Raw genomic sequence first — 16,978 nt, 5'->3', positions numbered from 1 at the left:
GTGCAAGTGTGAAAGGAAAGACTGAAAATAGGAGTTTCATTAGATAATGGCAACACCACAGCTTTATGGATATTATTTTGAGGGAAAGTCCAACTTGAAATGTTTTTCTTTTTCTTTTTATCATATATACTGATCAATTATTTGTTGAGCTATGCATTATAAATGTATGTTTTGCTTCTAAAATTAATAAAGCAAACCATTCTAGTTGATTTGTTTCTGTTCACATAAAAACAACTATTACATTTCAAAACATTTATGCAACTGTCACAGACAAAATGAAAACGAATGAATTTCTATTGTTTATTCCTGTTTAAACTCCAAATGCAGCTGTAATAAAGCATGGCACATTTTCATCAGCGTCAGACACAGAGTTTGATTGGCTCGTGTCGGCAATCTTTTGTTACATTACACCATAACATCAGTAACTATAGCAACAACTGAGCCTTCAAGCACTATATACATATTATACAGATTTCAGAACCAGCATCTGCTGCTTATTTCTCTCTGTACCTGAATTCAGGTTTGTTTCCCCCTCTGGCTTTGGTATTTCATCCAAAACATTCCTGTATCACGTTAATCCTTCGGTTACATTTCATTTGTGGTTCTGAACAAAGTGATATGAGACCCAAATACTGTGGAGCGCTCACAAGGCCATTTAAAGATTGATATTGCATTTCTCTCTGAAGAGAAATCACTTACATGGCTGTTTAAAGGCAAAGCAACATTCACTTACAAGCATATATTTTCATCCTATGCGAGAGATTTGAGGCAAGGCAACTTATACGGTTTATAAATTGGTGTAATGTACACAGTAAGTTCATCTATACAATGTCTCACATCAAGATCAAATGGCTATTGCACAGCTACCCATGTTTTATAAATTTGCATATCCTATAGCGAACGTTGACTAGATTGACCCACACTGCCAAATTCAAACAGCAGGAAGGCATATATGTACAGCTTGGAAAGAAAATATACAGCAGCACAAATCTAAGAGCAATAAAGACATCTCTGATTGTGATTGGCTACGTGATTGTGACATCAGCAGCTCTGGTCCCACCAATCCCTGCCAAAGTTTGCAATCTGTAGTTCAGAAATCTTCAACGCTGTCATTGATTATATTTGCACAGGAGTAACTGTGCACAAATCAATGTCAACTTACTTGCATTCTATATAAATTTTTGCAAATGCAGAAAATCTCAACTTTCTATATTGTGTCCTCAACCCATTTATTTGCTTGTGAATGAAGTTCTGGCATAAGCGACTGCCAAGACGCCCAAAGCACTCCTACACAGTTCCTACAAGATGGTTAAAATAGTGCTAGTAAACATGGGTTACTTGAAATCAGTTTACATACAGAAGTCATCATCAACAGCTGAAATGAGGGAAATTAACCATGCAAACTTTGGCTTGTTTGGTGAACCTCACCTAACATCCTCCAACATGCAAATACTAAACACAACATTCAGTTTCAATCAGTAGCACTGGATAATGATGACAATATCAACAATCATACTAATACTAACAGTGGCACAATAAATGGCACAATGTCAACCACGTGAACTTATTTCACACGCTTTAGTTGCCATTTTGTTTCGTGACGCAGCGGTCAGTGCTCAGAACGGCTCGCATGCTGATCAGCCACACAAATGTAACGTGTTTTTGCCAAAAATCCCTGAGATACTCAAGGGAATTTTGTAGCAGTCTGTTTATATCTCAGAAAGTGAAGAATGTGTTTCCTCTCTGTCTCGTGTCAAAAGATAAATACTGTCTTCTCACAAAGTGTCAATCAGTAGGCATGTGGATATTAACGGCCCACTGTTAAAGGAAAGAGGTCAAATCACACAGAAGCGGTGACAGAGGAGGGTAAGGTGGGTGAGTTAGAGGTGTTGACCGGTTGTCAGATGGTTTAACGGGAGGCAGAAAGCTCATGTCACTCCCTGACACGCTTCTTGGCAGGTTGCTGCAGATTGGCTGTTTCCACGGCGATCGCAGAAGATGCAGGGGTCACGCGACCCCGAGCAGAAGAACCTGCGGATGCACCTGTGAAGACTTTACCTGCAAAAGAGTGAAAGAACCTACATGACCCTACAATCAATCCTGCTGATTATCAGAAACACATCAGGGCAGAAACAGAATGAGATGCATTCCTGAGGTTAATACTCACACCCACACACTCTCACTCTCACAAACACACTCACACACCCACTCACACACACTCACACTCACACCCACACCCACACCCACACTCACACTCACACTCACACTCACACACACACTCACACTCACACCCACACCCACACCCCCACTCACACCCACACCCCCACTCACACCCACACCCCCACTCACACCCACACCCCCACTCACACCCACACCCCCACTCACACCCACACCCCCACTCACACCCACACCCCCACTCACACCCACACCCCCACTCACACCCACACCCCCACTCACACCCACACCCCCACTCACACCCACACCCCCACTCACACCCACACCCCCACTCACACCCACACCCCCACTCACACCCACACCCCCACTCACACCCACACCCCCACTCACACCCACACCCCCACTCACACCCACACCCCCACTCACACCCACACCCCCACTCACACCCACACCCCCACTCACACCCACACCCACACCCACACTCCCACTCACCCACACCCACACCCACACCCCCACTCACACACACACACAAACACACAAGCCACACACACTCAGAGTCGGTTTGAAGATTCTGTTATGTTATTGAATCATTTCTGGATCCGTTGATATGTCTGTTAGCACATGCTGTAGTGTGCAGTGAGGCATCAAATGTCTTCATGACAGAAAATATTTGACCAGCTCTGCAGGGCTGAAACGCTGATGTTTAATGATCATGCACACAGTGGATAAACTACAACATGTTAACTGTGTGGATGCTGGATTCACGTCACATTTACCTCAGGAAAGTCATTCAATTGGAGTAGAGCCACAATAAAAACTGCATTATGCGCACATTTAAATGTTTCTACACATTTTGACTGTTGATTATTAAATAAACTAAAACTTTAGTTTGTTTCAAGAAAACAATCATTTCGGTGCATCACTAGTTGTGTTTTATGTCAGTGAGATGTGATAAATCTCGTCCCTGTGTGTGATTGGACGAATCATGAGTAACTCAAGCGACACATGATGTCACATGACTGATCGCACAGAAGGAAGTGCTCAAGCAATTACGACACAAGCAGCGTGAGCTGAAACACACGCCACAACCCAGACCGTTACCATGGCAAAGAGAGGAAGAGGAGGAGCTTAGAGAAGAAATCCTGAGCTCATTCTTCTGGGAACACTCAGAGAAAATGAGAGAAATAGAGGAAAGACAGAAGAAAGAAAGAAGGAGGTCGAGATTCAAGATGAGGGACAAACACAAGACAAACAGCACTGAACACAATTTATCTGAGATGAAACCGAACACTCACCTCTAGATTCACTCGTGCTTTCTTCAGCACATCTCGCGTCCGGGAAACTATAAGACAGACGTGTTTGTTAAAGCTAGGATGCTGATGACATCATTACACTAACAAACCAATCACATATAAGAGCAAAAGTCCGAACTCACTTTGACAAACTTCAAAATACTGAAACAAATGAAAGGTGATCAGTGGACTCATCTGTGGTCCTGAGCTTCTGACTGGTGATGGTGGGGATAGCTGGCTTGTGTGGGTTAGCCGCTAGCCTAGCTCAGTATTCAAATACTGAGACGAGCTGCGCTCAGCATGTGACCTTTTTGTTTTTTGCTTTCGTTCCTCTCTACAAGCCCAAATGCAGTTGTTATTACAAACGCATTAAGCCACATAAGAACTCGCGCTGTTCCCCAGGCGGTTTTTCTGTGATGAAGCGAAATGAAAAAAGCTAAGTATACTTTGGGCGCCATGTGTAGTGTTTGGGATGTTTAATTCACGCAGTGAAGACTATTATGCAGTTTTAGTTTACATTTGATTACTTTATTCGATGTCTGTGCCAGGCTATTACTGGCCTGAATTCTGCTGTTAGGCTAAAAAGCACTGTTTGTTTCATGATTGGACTCACGCTGGTTGAAGATGAAGGTCTCCATGCTTTCTTTGGTTCGGTTGGAGCAGCGCAGACGCTGGATGGTTCCCTGAAGAACCTCCTCCTGTTCAGCGATCCGCAAACGCAGTGACTGGATCTCCTCACGCATGACCTGCTCCTGAGAGGAAACAGCGCCACATTCAGCTCAGTTCATTCACATTAACACTGCATTTGATTTTTAGGGCTCAATAAATGCGGTTCGAACCCTCTGAATGAGAAGAGCGGGACTGTCGCTGCTCGGAAGCGCCGCCCGCCAGAACATCTTGAGCAGAGACACGGCTTCGTCCAGAATCTGACGCAAGGTCTTGGTGTCGGAGAGCAGCGTCTTCACTGTGCTGTAGTCCAGAGCCTGTAAGAGAGAAACACATGACACCACTGCTGTTTGCACAAGCGCTCTGATCTGTCACGCATCTGAGCATCACCTTTCCTCCGCTGATCTCCAGCAGGGCAGAGCTGAGACTCGACTGCAGCGCCGCCTCCATCCGCTGCACCAGCGCCCGGCCCTCCATCACCTGCTGCTGCAGGGCGCTGTAGTCGTCCACGTGACCGATGGCGTGCCGCCCGTTACGGTTCGCGAACGAGCCGTCCGGAGCTTCTCCTTCCAGATCCGCATGAGGCTCCAGTGAGTCTGAAGAGAGAAGATGCATTTTAGTCCTTCTCATCAACCTAATTACTTGAACATTCCTCAAGCAGCACCACTAATAACTAGTTCCCAACCAGAAGTACTTCAGCAGGTTCCAGGAGGTCGTTGGTGCCAGAACTGTTAAACTTGTGCAAGACAAACAAGCTCAGGTTCTCAATGAAGCGAGAAGCCAAGTCTAATTGTAGGTTTAGTTTATGTTTCACAGCAGAAAATTAATAATATAAACAATAATGACTTAAATTCCAATTCAAACTACTTGATAGGCCTGCATTTCTGCCACAATGAAAGAGTGATATTATGAGCATCCCAGCTGCAGCTGATGTTAGCACACACCGTTAGTGTTCACAGCGCTCTCCTCCATCTCTGAGTACGGCGAGTACAGGGGCCCCACGTCTCTGACAGGAGGAGAAGGAGACGGGTCTGTGGAGCACGGCAGACCGGTTAGTACATCACAAACCATCACATCCATTCACAAACAACAGCACTGGTAAACTGCAGGTAATGCTCGACATATTCAAGCAGATTCTCAGGGCACATAACAACACCTCACACACAAGTGTCATGTTTTCTACTTGCTAAATCACTAGGGTGACCATACGGGCCATTTTTACTGGACGTGTCCTTGCCAGGATTTCTATATTGCCTAAAATATCCAGGTTTGGGCTGTTTGCACTTTACAGATCGATCATTGTATGACATTCACGAGAGCTATAGAGAGCAGAGCAGACGGCTCCTTATGCTTTCGAATCACTCTTGCGGTACTTTGGTGTCATACAACGATCGTGCGCAGCGACACTTGAAGTCGAAGGAACAAACAAACACACCTAACACGTGCATGTATTTGCATCGCTTTGATTGCTTTGATTCTCTGTAGATCTCACCTTCTCATGTGCCACAATTGGTCGATTATGTACAATACCTGCATGTTATTGGTCAAACTACTTTGGATGTTTCAGGCAATATAAAAATCCTGGTCATGATGTGTCTCGAATAAATGGCACATATGGCCACCCTATAAATCACGCATGCAGAACGGCCAATGTGAAATCAGCAGGTGCAGACGTTACCATGCAGAAGCTGTCGGCGGTAAAGCACGTCCCGCAGCGGACTGGCCGGGATGATGAGCGACGGGCGCTGATCGATGCAATGATCCATCTGTTTCTGCAGCTGAGCTTGTAGAGCACTGTTCTCCTGTACACTGCGCTCCAGCTGGGCCCTTAGAGCCCGAACCTCCACCAGCAGCTCCCCGAGCTCCACCGCCGGGCAGCGCACGCCACACACCAACCCTACACAACAGAGGCTCAATGCACCGACTGGATGATAAAATCTATACGTGATTTGTTTGGAGTAACTGGAAACTGTCGTTTGCTGAGAGTCTAGAGCTCAATATTCAACATCACTCATGCACATATTCACACTTCACATGATAGATAATGCACCGCAGCAAATCACACTAGTGAGCAGCAGTGAAGGGGCTCTTTTACATACATCTGTTGCATTTCACAGGAAAAAAGAAACTCGGACAGGTTTGCAGCAACATGAGAGTAAATAAACCACGGCAGAATATTTTTATTTTGGATGTGTGTGGACTATTCCAGTATCGTTCACAGATGTTGTGGTGCGTCTGCGGCATCTCACCTGCAGCGGCGCTCTTTCTCACACCACACACGCGGTCGTACAGCTGTAGTTCACTCCGTAGGGCGTGTAGCAGCTGTCTGCTCTCTGCTAACTGCTGCAGGAGTAAAGTCACCTCGTGCTGCAGTCTGAACACAGATCACCAATTACACAGCCCTCATTCATGTGTCACACTTATCAGTAAGAAACAGATCACAATGAGCAGAAACAAACGAAAATCACAGCTACTTTATGCAGGCTGTGTGAATTTTACTGTGGACTGACTGTTTTGAAACTTATATGGTAGTTACATAGAACCTAGACCTCAGTTATCATGAAAAAAGCCAGGAAATTTCAGTTTTGACAATATGAGACCTTTAAGTTTTCAGTCTGAAATAGTTTGAAGTTTAAAATAGTTTTAAAAGCTTAAAGTTTGATAGATAGATAGATAGATAGATAGATAGATAGATGCTAAGGTCCTCAGAGTGGTTCCTAGGGTGTTTCTATGTGGTTGCTAGGGTACTCTGAGTGGTTGCTAGGCAGTTGCTAGGGCACCCGGGGTGGCTGCTAGGGTGTTGCTATGCTGTTGCTAGGGTACCCGGGGTGGTTGCTAGTGTGTTGCTATGGTACTCGGGGTGGTTGCTAGGGCGTTGCTAGGATACCCAGGGTGGTTGCTAGGGTGTTGCTATGCGGTTGCTATGGTACTCAGGGTGGTTGCTAAGGTGTTGCTATGCTGTTGTTAGGGTATGCGGGGTGGTTGCTAAGGTATTGCTATGCTGTGGCTAGGGTACCCAGGGTGGTTGCTAGGGTGTTGCTAGGCGGTTGCTAAGGTACCCGGGGTGGTTGCTAGGGTGTTGCTAGGCGGTTGCTAAGGTACTGTGGATGGTTGCTAGGCGGTTACTAAGGTACCCGGGATGAGTGAGTGTGTGTGTGAGTGAGTGAGTGAGTGAGTGAAAACAGCGCTGAAGAATATCAGAAAGCCCTTAGCAGCCAAAAAATACAAGCGCTGATAGATCACTTTCTAAATAACACCTATGCTCACACTAATGAAGGTGTCAATCTCGCTATCAAAGATATAAATTACATATTTGAAAAATCAGCAAAACAATCCAAATTGAAAACAAAAAATGGAAAAAATCAAATACCCAAAAATGACAAAAATTGGTTTGATCAAGACTGCCAAACTATTCGCAAAAAACTGAGAACATTGTCAAATCAGAAACACAAAGATCCAAATAATGCAGAGATCCGCCTTCTTTACAGTGAAACACTAAAACAATACAAACATACACTCAGAACCAAAAAAGCACAATACACCCAAAAACAACTGACAATTTTGCTGGGGTGTTGCTAGGCGGTTGCTAGGGTACCCGGGGTGGTTGCTAGGGTGTTGCTAGGCGGTTGCTAAGGTACCCGGGGTGGTTGCTAGGGTGTTGCTAGGCGGTTGCTAAGGTACTGTGGATGGTTGCTAGGCGGTTACTAAGGTACCCGGGATGAGTGAGTGTGTGTGTGAGTGAGTGAGTGAGTGAGTGAAAACAGCGCTGAAGAATATCAGAAAGCCCTTAGCAGCCAAAAAATACAAGCGCTGATAGATCACTTTCTAAATAACACCTATGCTCACACTAATGAAGGTGTCAATCTCGCTATCAAAGATATAAATTACATATTTGAAAAATCAGCAAAACAATCCAAATTGAAAACAAAGAGTGTGTGTGAGTGTGTGTGTGTGTGTGTGTGTGTGTGAGTGAGTGAGTGAGTATTAGAAATAGTACATAGAATGGCAGCTTCATTGAGTCTAATGGGCTTCAGTGTGTTTACATTTGAATTTTTGACAGTTGGAGTTTAATGGAATGTTCAGACTTTTCAATGCAAGTCTATGGGAGTTTTTCTGAGTTTTGATCGTCATTTTTAGGAAAATCGGATCAGTTAGAAAAGATATAGCAACTCAAGTCGTTCTGACTGTTCTAGTCTGAAGGTCTGAGCCGAGTTTGGTGGTTGTAGCTTTAAAGCTCTAGGAGGAGATACAGACTAAAATTTGGCTCAGAAGAAGAAGAACACTAAGTTTATATAGTAGATCAGTAAGTTGGCTTTTTCAAGCCAACTTAATAACTGTAAGTTTAAGTCAGATTTCAGTAAGTTGGCTTGCTCAAGACAACTTAATTAAACTCAAACTTTATTATTTGTATAAAGCAGCTCAGTGATCAGCCATCACGAGTGAACACAGATTTACTGGCTGATTGTGAAAAATTGTTTACTGAGTTTATTGAACTGTTGTATAAAAACAATATGACACACAATTATTCTGTTGTTCTGAATATCAGTCATGTGATGGTCTGCAGTAGAGGTCTACATGGAGGACCTGAGACCCGACCCGGGATCCGTACGGGTTCGGAGCTATATTTTAAATGGTCAGTCGGGTCCGGGTCGGGTCCCAATCTATTACTTCGGGTCCCGGGTCTGTTTAACATTGTGTGTAATACCCGAGTCGATCGGACTCGGAGAACACCCGGCCGTTATCAGAGTCAGTCAGCGCTGTGCGTGTGTTGTTTTGTAACTTTCCACTTGTAAAATTAGTATGAGAAAAGTGTGAGTTATTTTTGACATTTCTCGGTTCTGCACGGGCCCGGGTCCAACTTTCAAAATAATAGACGAATTTTTGGACCCTTGTAGACCTCTAGTCTGCAGTCCAATCACAGATCAACAGCATGAATGTGAGTATGACTAGCAGATCAACGTGCCTCTTCATTTCTCTCCAATACGGTAGGAAATCAAATTAAATGAAATGTGGATGGTGTTAACTGTGATAAGATGATTGACAGGGCAGTTTAAACAGTGACAGAATGCACGTAACTAAGCAACAGAGCGTCCCTTAAAGAAGCAGCTATGACGAAGTAGTATGTCCCAAAGCTTGCCTACTATTCTTCTACATGCTCAAAAGTATGTACTTTTTCTTCTCAAAAAGAGTACATACTTTTAGGGCATAGTATAAGTAGGCGAATTGGGATGCAGCACATGTGTTCATGCTGTTTCTCAGTTTGTTTTTATTTAAACTGCTAATTGAGCGGCTGGACAGTAACACACACACACACCTGATTGGCTGTTGCCAGACTGATAATAAGATGATCCATCAAAACCTCTAATTGGTTGAATCATATTCTCCATGTCCCACAATGCATCTGTTTGCAGAGATGGGCCTCCACTGTTTCCCAGTGCATGATGGGATACAGGCGCGTAATCGATGGAATGCACGGTCATCTGATAGCTGGAGAGCGAGTGAGGAGCGCTGAAAGCTGTTGGAGAAAGAGCGAAGCAGAAATTCACTTCAGGACACACAAGTCTCTAAACTGTTGGTTTCTATCAGGTGAAAACACTCACTTCTGCTCATATCACAGGAGTCTGCCAGGTCAAGAATAAATAATAATAAATAGGAAGAAATGAATGATGCCTAGTCACTTTTCCAACACAATTCATGAGAGAATCTCTAAATCTATAATCTGTGCTGAAACGAGGGGCTTCCAGACACAGTAAATCATTACCATCATTGCACAGCGGAGTTTGTGATGCATAATGAAGTTGAAATAAATGATTTAGGATGTTGACCTCAACTCTCCTTAACAGAAACCTGGTGGCTTCTGTTTGTGGGTTTGCAGTAAGTTTGCAGTTGTTAGTCAGTCAGGGACAAACACATGCTGTGCGCTCACTTCTCATGGGCGGCCTCCGCTGTGCTGGGACAGTCAGGATCCTGCGCTCGGGGTCAGGGCAGGTCAGGGGGGTAAAGGTCATGGGGTTAGAGTGAGCAGGCCAGCTCTGGGTTTGGATCAGAGGCTGTGAGCTGGGCAAGAGTCCTGTGAACACACCTGCAGACAGTGGAGCACAGATGCATGTGTCTCTATGTGTGTCAATGACATACTGTCTACCTGTCGCACTCTCCTGTGTCCTGTAGGGGGAGACACTGGACTGACGACAGCAATGAGATCATCTTCATTAACATCTGGGTAAAACACACACTGTGAAGTTTTGGGAGTGACAGCCGCATTAACAGTCTGAGATCAGAAGGAAACAGACTGTGAAGTTCACAGATTTTATTTTTAGTTCTATTTTGTCTTTTGTTTTAATGACAGCAGCATGGCAGCTACATGAACAAAACCTGATGATCATGTTTTCCAGAATCAGAAGTCTGATCTGAGTCACTCAATAAATGTTAGGTTTCTTTGTTTTGAATTCTCAAAAATCCAAAAACTTTGTGCATTTTCATGTTTAAATGAAAACAATCCCAGATTTCCAACATGCATGTATTCATTTTTGATTTATTACTTATTGATTTATGATTCTTATTTTAATCAATTTCAAGTTAAATTTTATTAGTCACATACACAATCATACACAGTACGACTTAGTGAAATGCTTGGTACGACTCTCCACACAGAATGCAATAGACTATATATTAAAAGAAATATTATAAAAGTAGTAATAAGAAGAGAAAGAAAAGAAAAACTGTATCCTAAGAAATACTTTAGGTTGAATAGTGAATAGAATTACAAAATACTGTAAGAAGAAATTAAGCTAAGAAATTAACAATAAAGAATATAAATAAAGAGAAGAATATACAGATTACTAAAATTACAGCAAAAAATTAAAAATTAAAATTTAACCAAGTAAAAAGATAGAGAATATATGTACAAAAATATGTGAATGAGTACATCTCTGAGTACAGACATGGTAACAGCAACAATCTGATAGTATGTGTATGTGCAGTAAAGTGCAATTATGCTTGTGCGGTCTGTAATAATAAAAGAAGTTTAATGTTAATATGGTGTTGTATAGTGCAACTAAATCTTGTTGGCATTGTCCTGGTTCAGGACACGGATAGCCTGTGTGAAGAAGCTTCTCCTCATTCTCTCAGTTTTAGTCATCATGGAGCGAAAGCGTTTCCCTGACCTCAACAGAGAAAAGAGACCACTGTTAGGATGGCTGAGGTCCTTCATGATCTTCCTGGCTTTGGTACAGCATCGTTTGCTGTAGATGGATTCCAGGTCAGGGAGTTCAATGCGAATAATGCGCTCAGCTCAGCTGATCGCACCACCCTCTGTAGGGCCCATCTGTCCTGCTTTGTGCTGTTCCTGAACCAGGCTGTGATGTTTCCTGTCAGGATATTCTCAATAGTGCAGGTGTAGACATTTGTTAGCACTTTGGTGGACAATTTAAAGTCTTTCAAGCACCTAAGGTGGTAAAGACACTGACGGGCTTTCTTCACCAAGGTGGTGATATGATTTGTCCATGACAGGTTATGTGAGATGTGGACTCCAAGGTAACAAAAGCTATCTACTCTCTCCACAGAAGCCCCATTGATCATAGTGGGTTGGTAGCTCCTCACCTGTTTTGTGCTGAAGTCCACTATCAGCTCTTTTGTCTTGCTGACATTCAGAAGAAGGTTGTTCTCCTGACACCAGTCCTCCAGTCTTTTAATCTCCTGCAGATAAGCTCTCTCATCATTATCAGAGATCAAGCCTACCACAACAGTATCGTCAGCAAACTTAACGATGGTAGTGGAATCTGAAGTGGCAACACAGTCATATGTGTACAGCGAGTACAACAAAGGGCTTAGAACACACCCCTGGGGTGCTCCTGTGCTGAGGGTGAGTGAGGATGAGATCTGTCTGCCCACCCTTACTGCTTGTGGCCTGTCAGACAGAAAGTTGTAGATCCACTGACGCAGGGTTGGGCTAAATCCTAGGTTCTCCAGCTTTAATGTTAGTTTTGAGGGAATAATAGTGTTAAAAGCTGAACTGTAATCAACAAACAGCATTTTGACATAATTCCCCCTCCTCTTGTCCAGATGATCTAGGGCTGTGTGGAGGAGATGTGTAATGGCATCATCAGTTGAGCGGTTTTGGCAAACTGTAAGGAATATAGGGTGTCGGGTAGCATGGAGGTGATGAAATTTCTAACAAGTCTTTCAAAACACTTCATCACAATTGAGGTCAATGCTACAGGGTGATAGTCACTAAGACAGGAGGTTTGCGATTTCTTAGGGATAGGAACAATGATGGACTGTTTGAAGCATGTGGGAATTTCCGACTGATCCAGGGAGAGATTGAATATCTCAGTGAACACTGGTGCTAGCTGGTCTGCACAAGCTCGAAGAACCCGACCTGAGATTCCATCTGGTCCTACTGCCTTCCTTATGTTCACTCTCTGGAAAACCCTTCTCACTTCACCCTCTGTGATGATAAACGCTTTTCCTGCATTTGTGCTCTCCTCCTGTATGCAGTCTTTGTTCTTATTAGTGCCAACAGCACCGTTAGCACGGGTAGAGACTGTGCCTTGTAGCTTCCTTTTAATGCAGTGTAACAGTGATCCAAAATTGTATTACTTCATGTAAGACATGTAATATGTTGATGGAAATTTGGCTCTGCGCGTTTGAGGTTAGCACTGTTAAAATCCCCCAGTACAATAAGTGCGGCATCCTGGTGATAGGTCTGATATTCAGTGAGAGCTTCATGTAATTCCCATATAGCAGTGCCCGTATCCGCCTGAGGTGGAATATAAACTGCGCTGACAATGATTGAGGTAAATTCCCTAGGAAGGTAGAAAGGGCGACATTTGATGGTCAAAAGTTCCAAGTTGGGTGAGCAGGAACACTTGAGAAAGATAGCGCTCCTGCTATCGCACCAGCTGTTGTTTACCATCAAACACACACCACTTCCCTTTGACTTCCCTGACTCCATTGTTCTATCCATGCGAAAAACCGAAAAGAACTCGGCCAGCTGGATCGCATGATCCGGTATCGCTGGATTCAGCAGGTTGTTCTCCTGACACCAGTCCTCCAGTCTTTTAATCTCCTGCAGATAAGCTCTCTCATCATTATCAGAGATCAAGCCTACCACAACAGTATCGTCAGCAAACTTAACGATGGTAGTGGAATCTGAAGTGGCAACACAGTCATATGTGTACAGCGAGTACAACAAAGGGCTTAGAACACACCCCTGGGGTGCTCCTGTGCTGAGGGTGAGTGAGGATGAGATCTATCTGCCCACCCTTACTGCTTGTGGCCTGTCAGATAGAAAGTTGTAGATCCACTGACGCAGGGTTGGGCTAAATCCTAGGTTCTCCAGCTTTAATGTTAGTTTTGAGGGAATAATAGTGTTAAAAGCTGAACTGTAATCAACAAACAGCATTTTGACATAATTCCCCCTCCTCTTGTCCAGATGATCTAGGGCTGTGTGGAGGAGATGTGTAATGGCATCATCAGTTGAGCGGTTTTGGCAAACTGTAAGGAATATAGGGTGTCGGGTAGCATGGAGGTGATGAAATTTCTAACAAGTCTTTCAAAACACTTCATCACAATTGAGGTCAATGCTACAGGGTGATAGTCACTAAGACAGGAGGTTTGCGATTTCTTAGGGATAGGAACAATGATGGACTGTTTGAAGCATGTGGGAATTTCCGACTGATCCAGGGAGAGATTGAATATCTCAGTGAACACTGGTGCTAGCTGGTCTGCACAAGCTCGAAGGACCCGACCTGAGATTCCATCTGGTCCTGCTGCCTTCCTTATGTTCACTCTCTGGAAAACCCTTCTCACTTCACCCTCTGTGATGATGAACGCCTTTCCTGCATGTGTGCTCTCTGCCTGCATGCAGTCTTTGTTCTTATTTGCGCCAACAGCACCGTTAGCACAGTGAGATGCAGCCTCAAAACGAGCTTAAAAAGTATTTATCTCATCTGCAAGAGAAGCGTCAGTCTTCGCGATCACGTGGGCTGGTGTTTTATAGTCCGTTATCGTTCTCAGCCCTAACCACAACCTTCTAGAGTCGCCTTGAAGAAACTGTGACTCTACTAGCGCTGCTTTGTATCCTCATCATATATTCATATTCAAGTATTTACTCATTACTGTTACTCATTTATGTTTATCTTTTATTTTGTTTGATGTGTGTTAATAAGTAATATTCGTAGTATTCTCCAAAAATATGTATGTTATGCACGTTATATATGTTTGAAAGTAACAACACCAGTTTGGAAGGACGTGACTTTCCTGCATATATATTCCTTGTGCCTACTCTTCTCTTTTACTCTTTACTCTTTCTTCTCCTTCTTTCCTCTGTTTCTTTTGCTTTTCCCCTCTCCTCATATTCTGCATATATCGTACTTCTTTTGGGATTTTCTTCTAATATTCATTACTTCATCCCTTAGATATAATAATTTGGAATACTCTGCACTTTAGTACAAATTATTGAATAAGATAAATTAATTTTGCTGTAAACTTACTTCCTATTATAATTTCATATTTACTCTATTCTTTTTTTTTATTTAATAATTTTTTTATTCCTTCTTCTAAAATTGATCCCTGACGTAATCGTTCATCTTCTGCCTGGATCTCACTGCATCACATATGTTTGCTTAAGTGAAATTTATCATTCTTTGACTATACTTTGACAAATTATTTAGTGATACTAGAGGAACGATTTGTGATCTCTCAGCAGAAACCCTACCTGTAAATATTTTTACATATTCAGATCTAGATATATTTGATATTGTCATAGTTATTATAGTCATAACAGAAAGACTTTCTGTAAAGCTGTTCTGAAACCATGTGTCGAATGTTAGCAGTCAAACACTTATCAGCATGAAGCAATTACATGGATTTAGAGAAAGTTCAGCTGTCACTCAATAAGATTTCTGTGAGAGGTGTGTGTGTGTGTGTGTGTGTGTGTGTGTGTGTGTGTGTGAGTGTGTGTGTGTGAGGTCGCCGTGATTTTGCCAAGTAAGACATGTTCATGGATTAACATCTTTTGTTGATCCTGGATCAACATTACTGTCCAAAAATATAGACTTAACCCATTCCTTACCCCTAAATCTAACCCTACCCATCATTTATTCCTAAAATCAGTGTGAAATAATAGCTGATTAACAAGGGTGTAGAAGCACCTAACCCTGATCGTAAGCCTAAAACAGATATTTCCTGAAAAGTTATCCCTCAATTCTGATTGTACTTGGTGAAATCACGGTCACCGTGTGTGTGTGTGTGTGTGTGTGAGTGAGTGAGCGAGTGTGTTTCAGTAACTCATTAGTGTGTGTGTGTGTGTGTGTGTGAGTGAGTGAGCGAGTGTGTTTCAGTAACTCATTAGTGTGTGTGTGTGTGTGTGTGTGAGTGAGTGAGCGAGTGTGTTTCAGTAACTCATTAGTGTGTGTGTGTGTGTGTGTGTGAGTGAGTGAGCGAGTGTGTTTCAGTAACTCATTAGTGTGTGTGTGTGTGTGTGTGTGAGTGAGTGAGCGAGTGTGTTTCAGTAACTCATTAGTGTGTGTGTGTGTGTGTGTGTGAGTGAGTGAGCGAGTGTGTTTCAGTAACTCATTAGTGTGTGTGTGTGTGTGTGTGTGAGTGAGTGAGCGAGTGTGTTTCAGTAACTCATTAGTGTGTGTGTGTGTGTGTGTGTGAGTGAGTGAGCGAGTGTGTTTCAGTAACTCATTAGTGTGTGTGTGTGTGTGTGTGTGTGAGTGAGTGAGTGAGTGAGTGTTTCAGTAACTCTCAGTGTGTGTGTGTCTGTGTGTGTGAGAGAGAAATTCAGTAATTCTCATTAGTGTGTGTGTGTGTGTGTGAGATTCAGTAATTCTCTTTAGTGCGTGTGTGTGTGTGTGAGATTCAGTAATTCTCATTAGTGCGTGTGTGTGTGTGCAGGGATTAAAGTTCCGTCTCTACGACGGATTTCCGTCAGTTCATAAAGACAGTCACTTGCTTCATTCCTGAATGATTCAGCCGTTCGAACAAATCAATTGAATGAATGATTCAGTGATAAAATCAGTGACTTGCTGCCACCTGCTGGCGGATTTAGTTTCATTTTTAGCGTATAATTTCAGTTATTTAAATCATATTTCTGTATTCAAAATGTTATATTTAAAACATTAATCTCCACATGAATGTATGACTTTAATTGCACTCGTGCCACCTCTGAGCCTCATTGAACGTCTGAAAATTTACCTACAAGCCACTTTTGTGTTCTTCTGTGCCACCTCTGTAGTACAAATTAATTTATTAATACTAATTTCATATGATTGGTAACTTATTTGTCTTATTCTACTTCTTATTATATTGCAGGGGTTAAAGCAAAAAAAAAATGTATTTTGACTGAAAATTTTTCTTCGATCAAACCCCATTCCTCAGCCATACCTGTCACACACCCAGTTTAAGAGCAGTGTTTTTCTTCTTGTAATTAGGAGCGTTTATCCTCCTAATTAAAAAATTTAGGAGCACCTTCTGATCAATAATCAAAAATTCTGATCAAAAATTAGCCTTCCTAATACGAGGTGACATTTGACTCCTTAAAGTGACTTGCAGGAGTATTTTCTTTTAACCTTTGTAATGGCATCATTTTCATCTATGTCAAATTCAAAAATGCATGTTTATAATCTTTTTAAAATTTCTATTTAAAACAATATGTAGAATAAGACAAATAAGCTACCAATCATATGAAATTAGTATTAATAAATTAATTTGTACTACAGAGGTGGCACAGAAGAACACAAAAGTGGCTTGTAGGTAAATTTTCAGACGTTCAATGAGGCTCAGAGGTGGCATGAGTGCAATTAAAGTCATAAATTCATGTGGAGATTAATGTTTTAAAT

General features: G+C 42.6%; 1 protein-coding gene across 1 annotated transcript in view; it reads right to left on the bottom strand.

Moving 5' to 3' along the window:
* Nucleotides 1-1,859: 1,859 nt before the first annotated feature.
* Nucleotides 1,860-16,978, bottom strand: part of LOC107655460 (myomegalin-like) — a 39,037-nt gene continuing 23,918 nt past the window's right edge. The window contains exons 28-39 of the mRNA XM_016442951.1: nt 10,060-10,215; nt 9,410-9,648; nt 8,319-8,386; nt 6,383-6,507; nt 5,812-6,030; nt 5,078-5,164; nt 4,524-4,729; nt 4,307-4,450; nt 4,081-4,219; nt 3,471-3,517; nt 3,277-3,331; nt 1,860-2,058 (exon numbers count right to left, since the gene is read on the bottom strand). Coding sequence (XP_016298437.1) covers nt 1,934-2,058; nt 3,277-3,331; nt 3,471-3,517; nt 4,081-4,219; nt 4,307-4,450; nt 4,524-4,729; nt 5,078-5,164; nt 5,812-6,030; nt 6,383-6,507; nt 8,319-8,386; nt 9,410-9,648; nt 10,060-10,215 — 1,610 coding nt within the window. The 3' untranslated portion in view covers nt 1,860-1,933. The remainder of the gene's footprint in view (nt 2,059-3,276; nt 3,332-3,470; nt 3,518-4,080; nt 4,220-4,306; nt 4,451-4,523; nt 4,730-5,077; nt 5,165-5,811; nt 6,031-6,382; nt 6,508-8,318; nt 8,387-9,409; nt 9,649-10,059; nt 10,216-16,978) is intronic.

Source organism: Sinocyclocheilus anshuiensis, unplaced genomic scaffold (genome assembly GCF_001515605.1).
Source record: "Sinocyclocheilus anshuiensis isolate Anshui unplaced genomic scaffold, SAMN03320099.WGS_v1.1 scaffold1116, whole genome shotgun sequence".
NCBI lineage: Eukaryota > Metazoa > Chordata > Actinopteri > Cypriniformes > Cyprinidae > Sinocyclocheilus > Sinocyclocheilus anshuiensis.
Note: the sequence above shows the minus strand (reverse complement) of the source record. Positions and strands in the feature narration are given on the sequence as shown.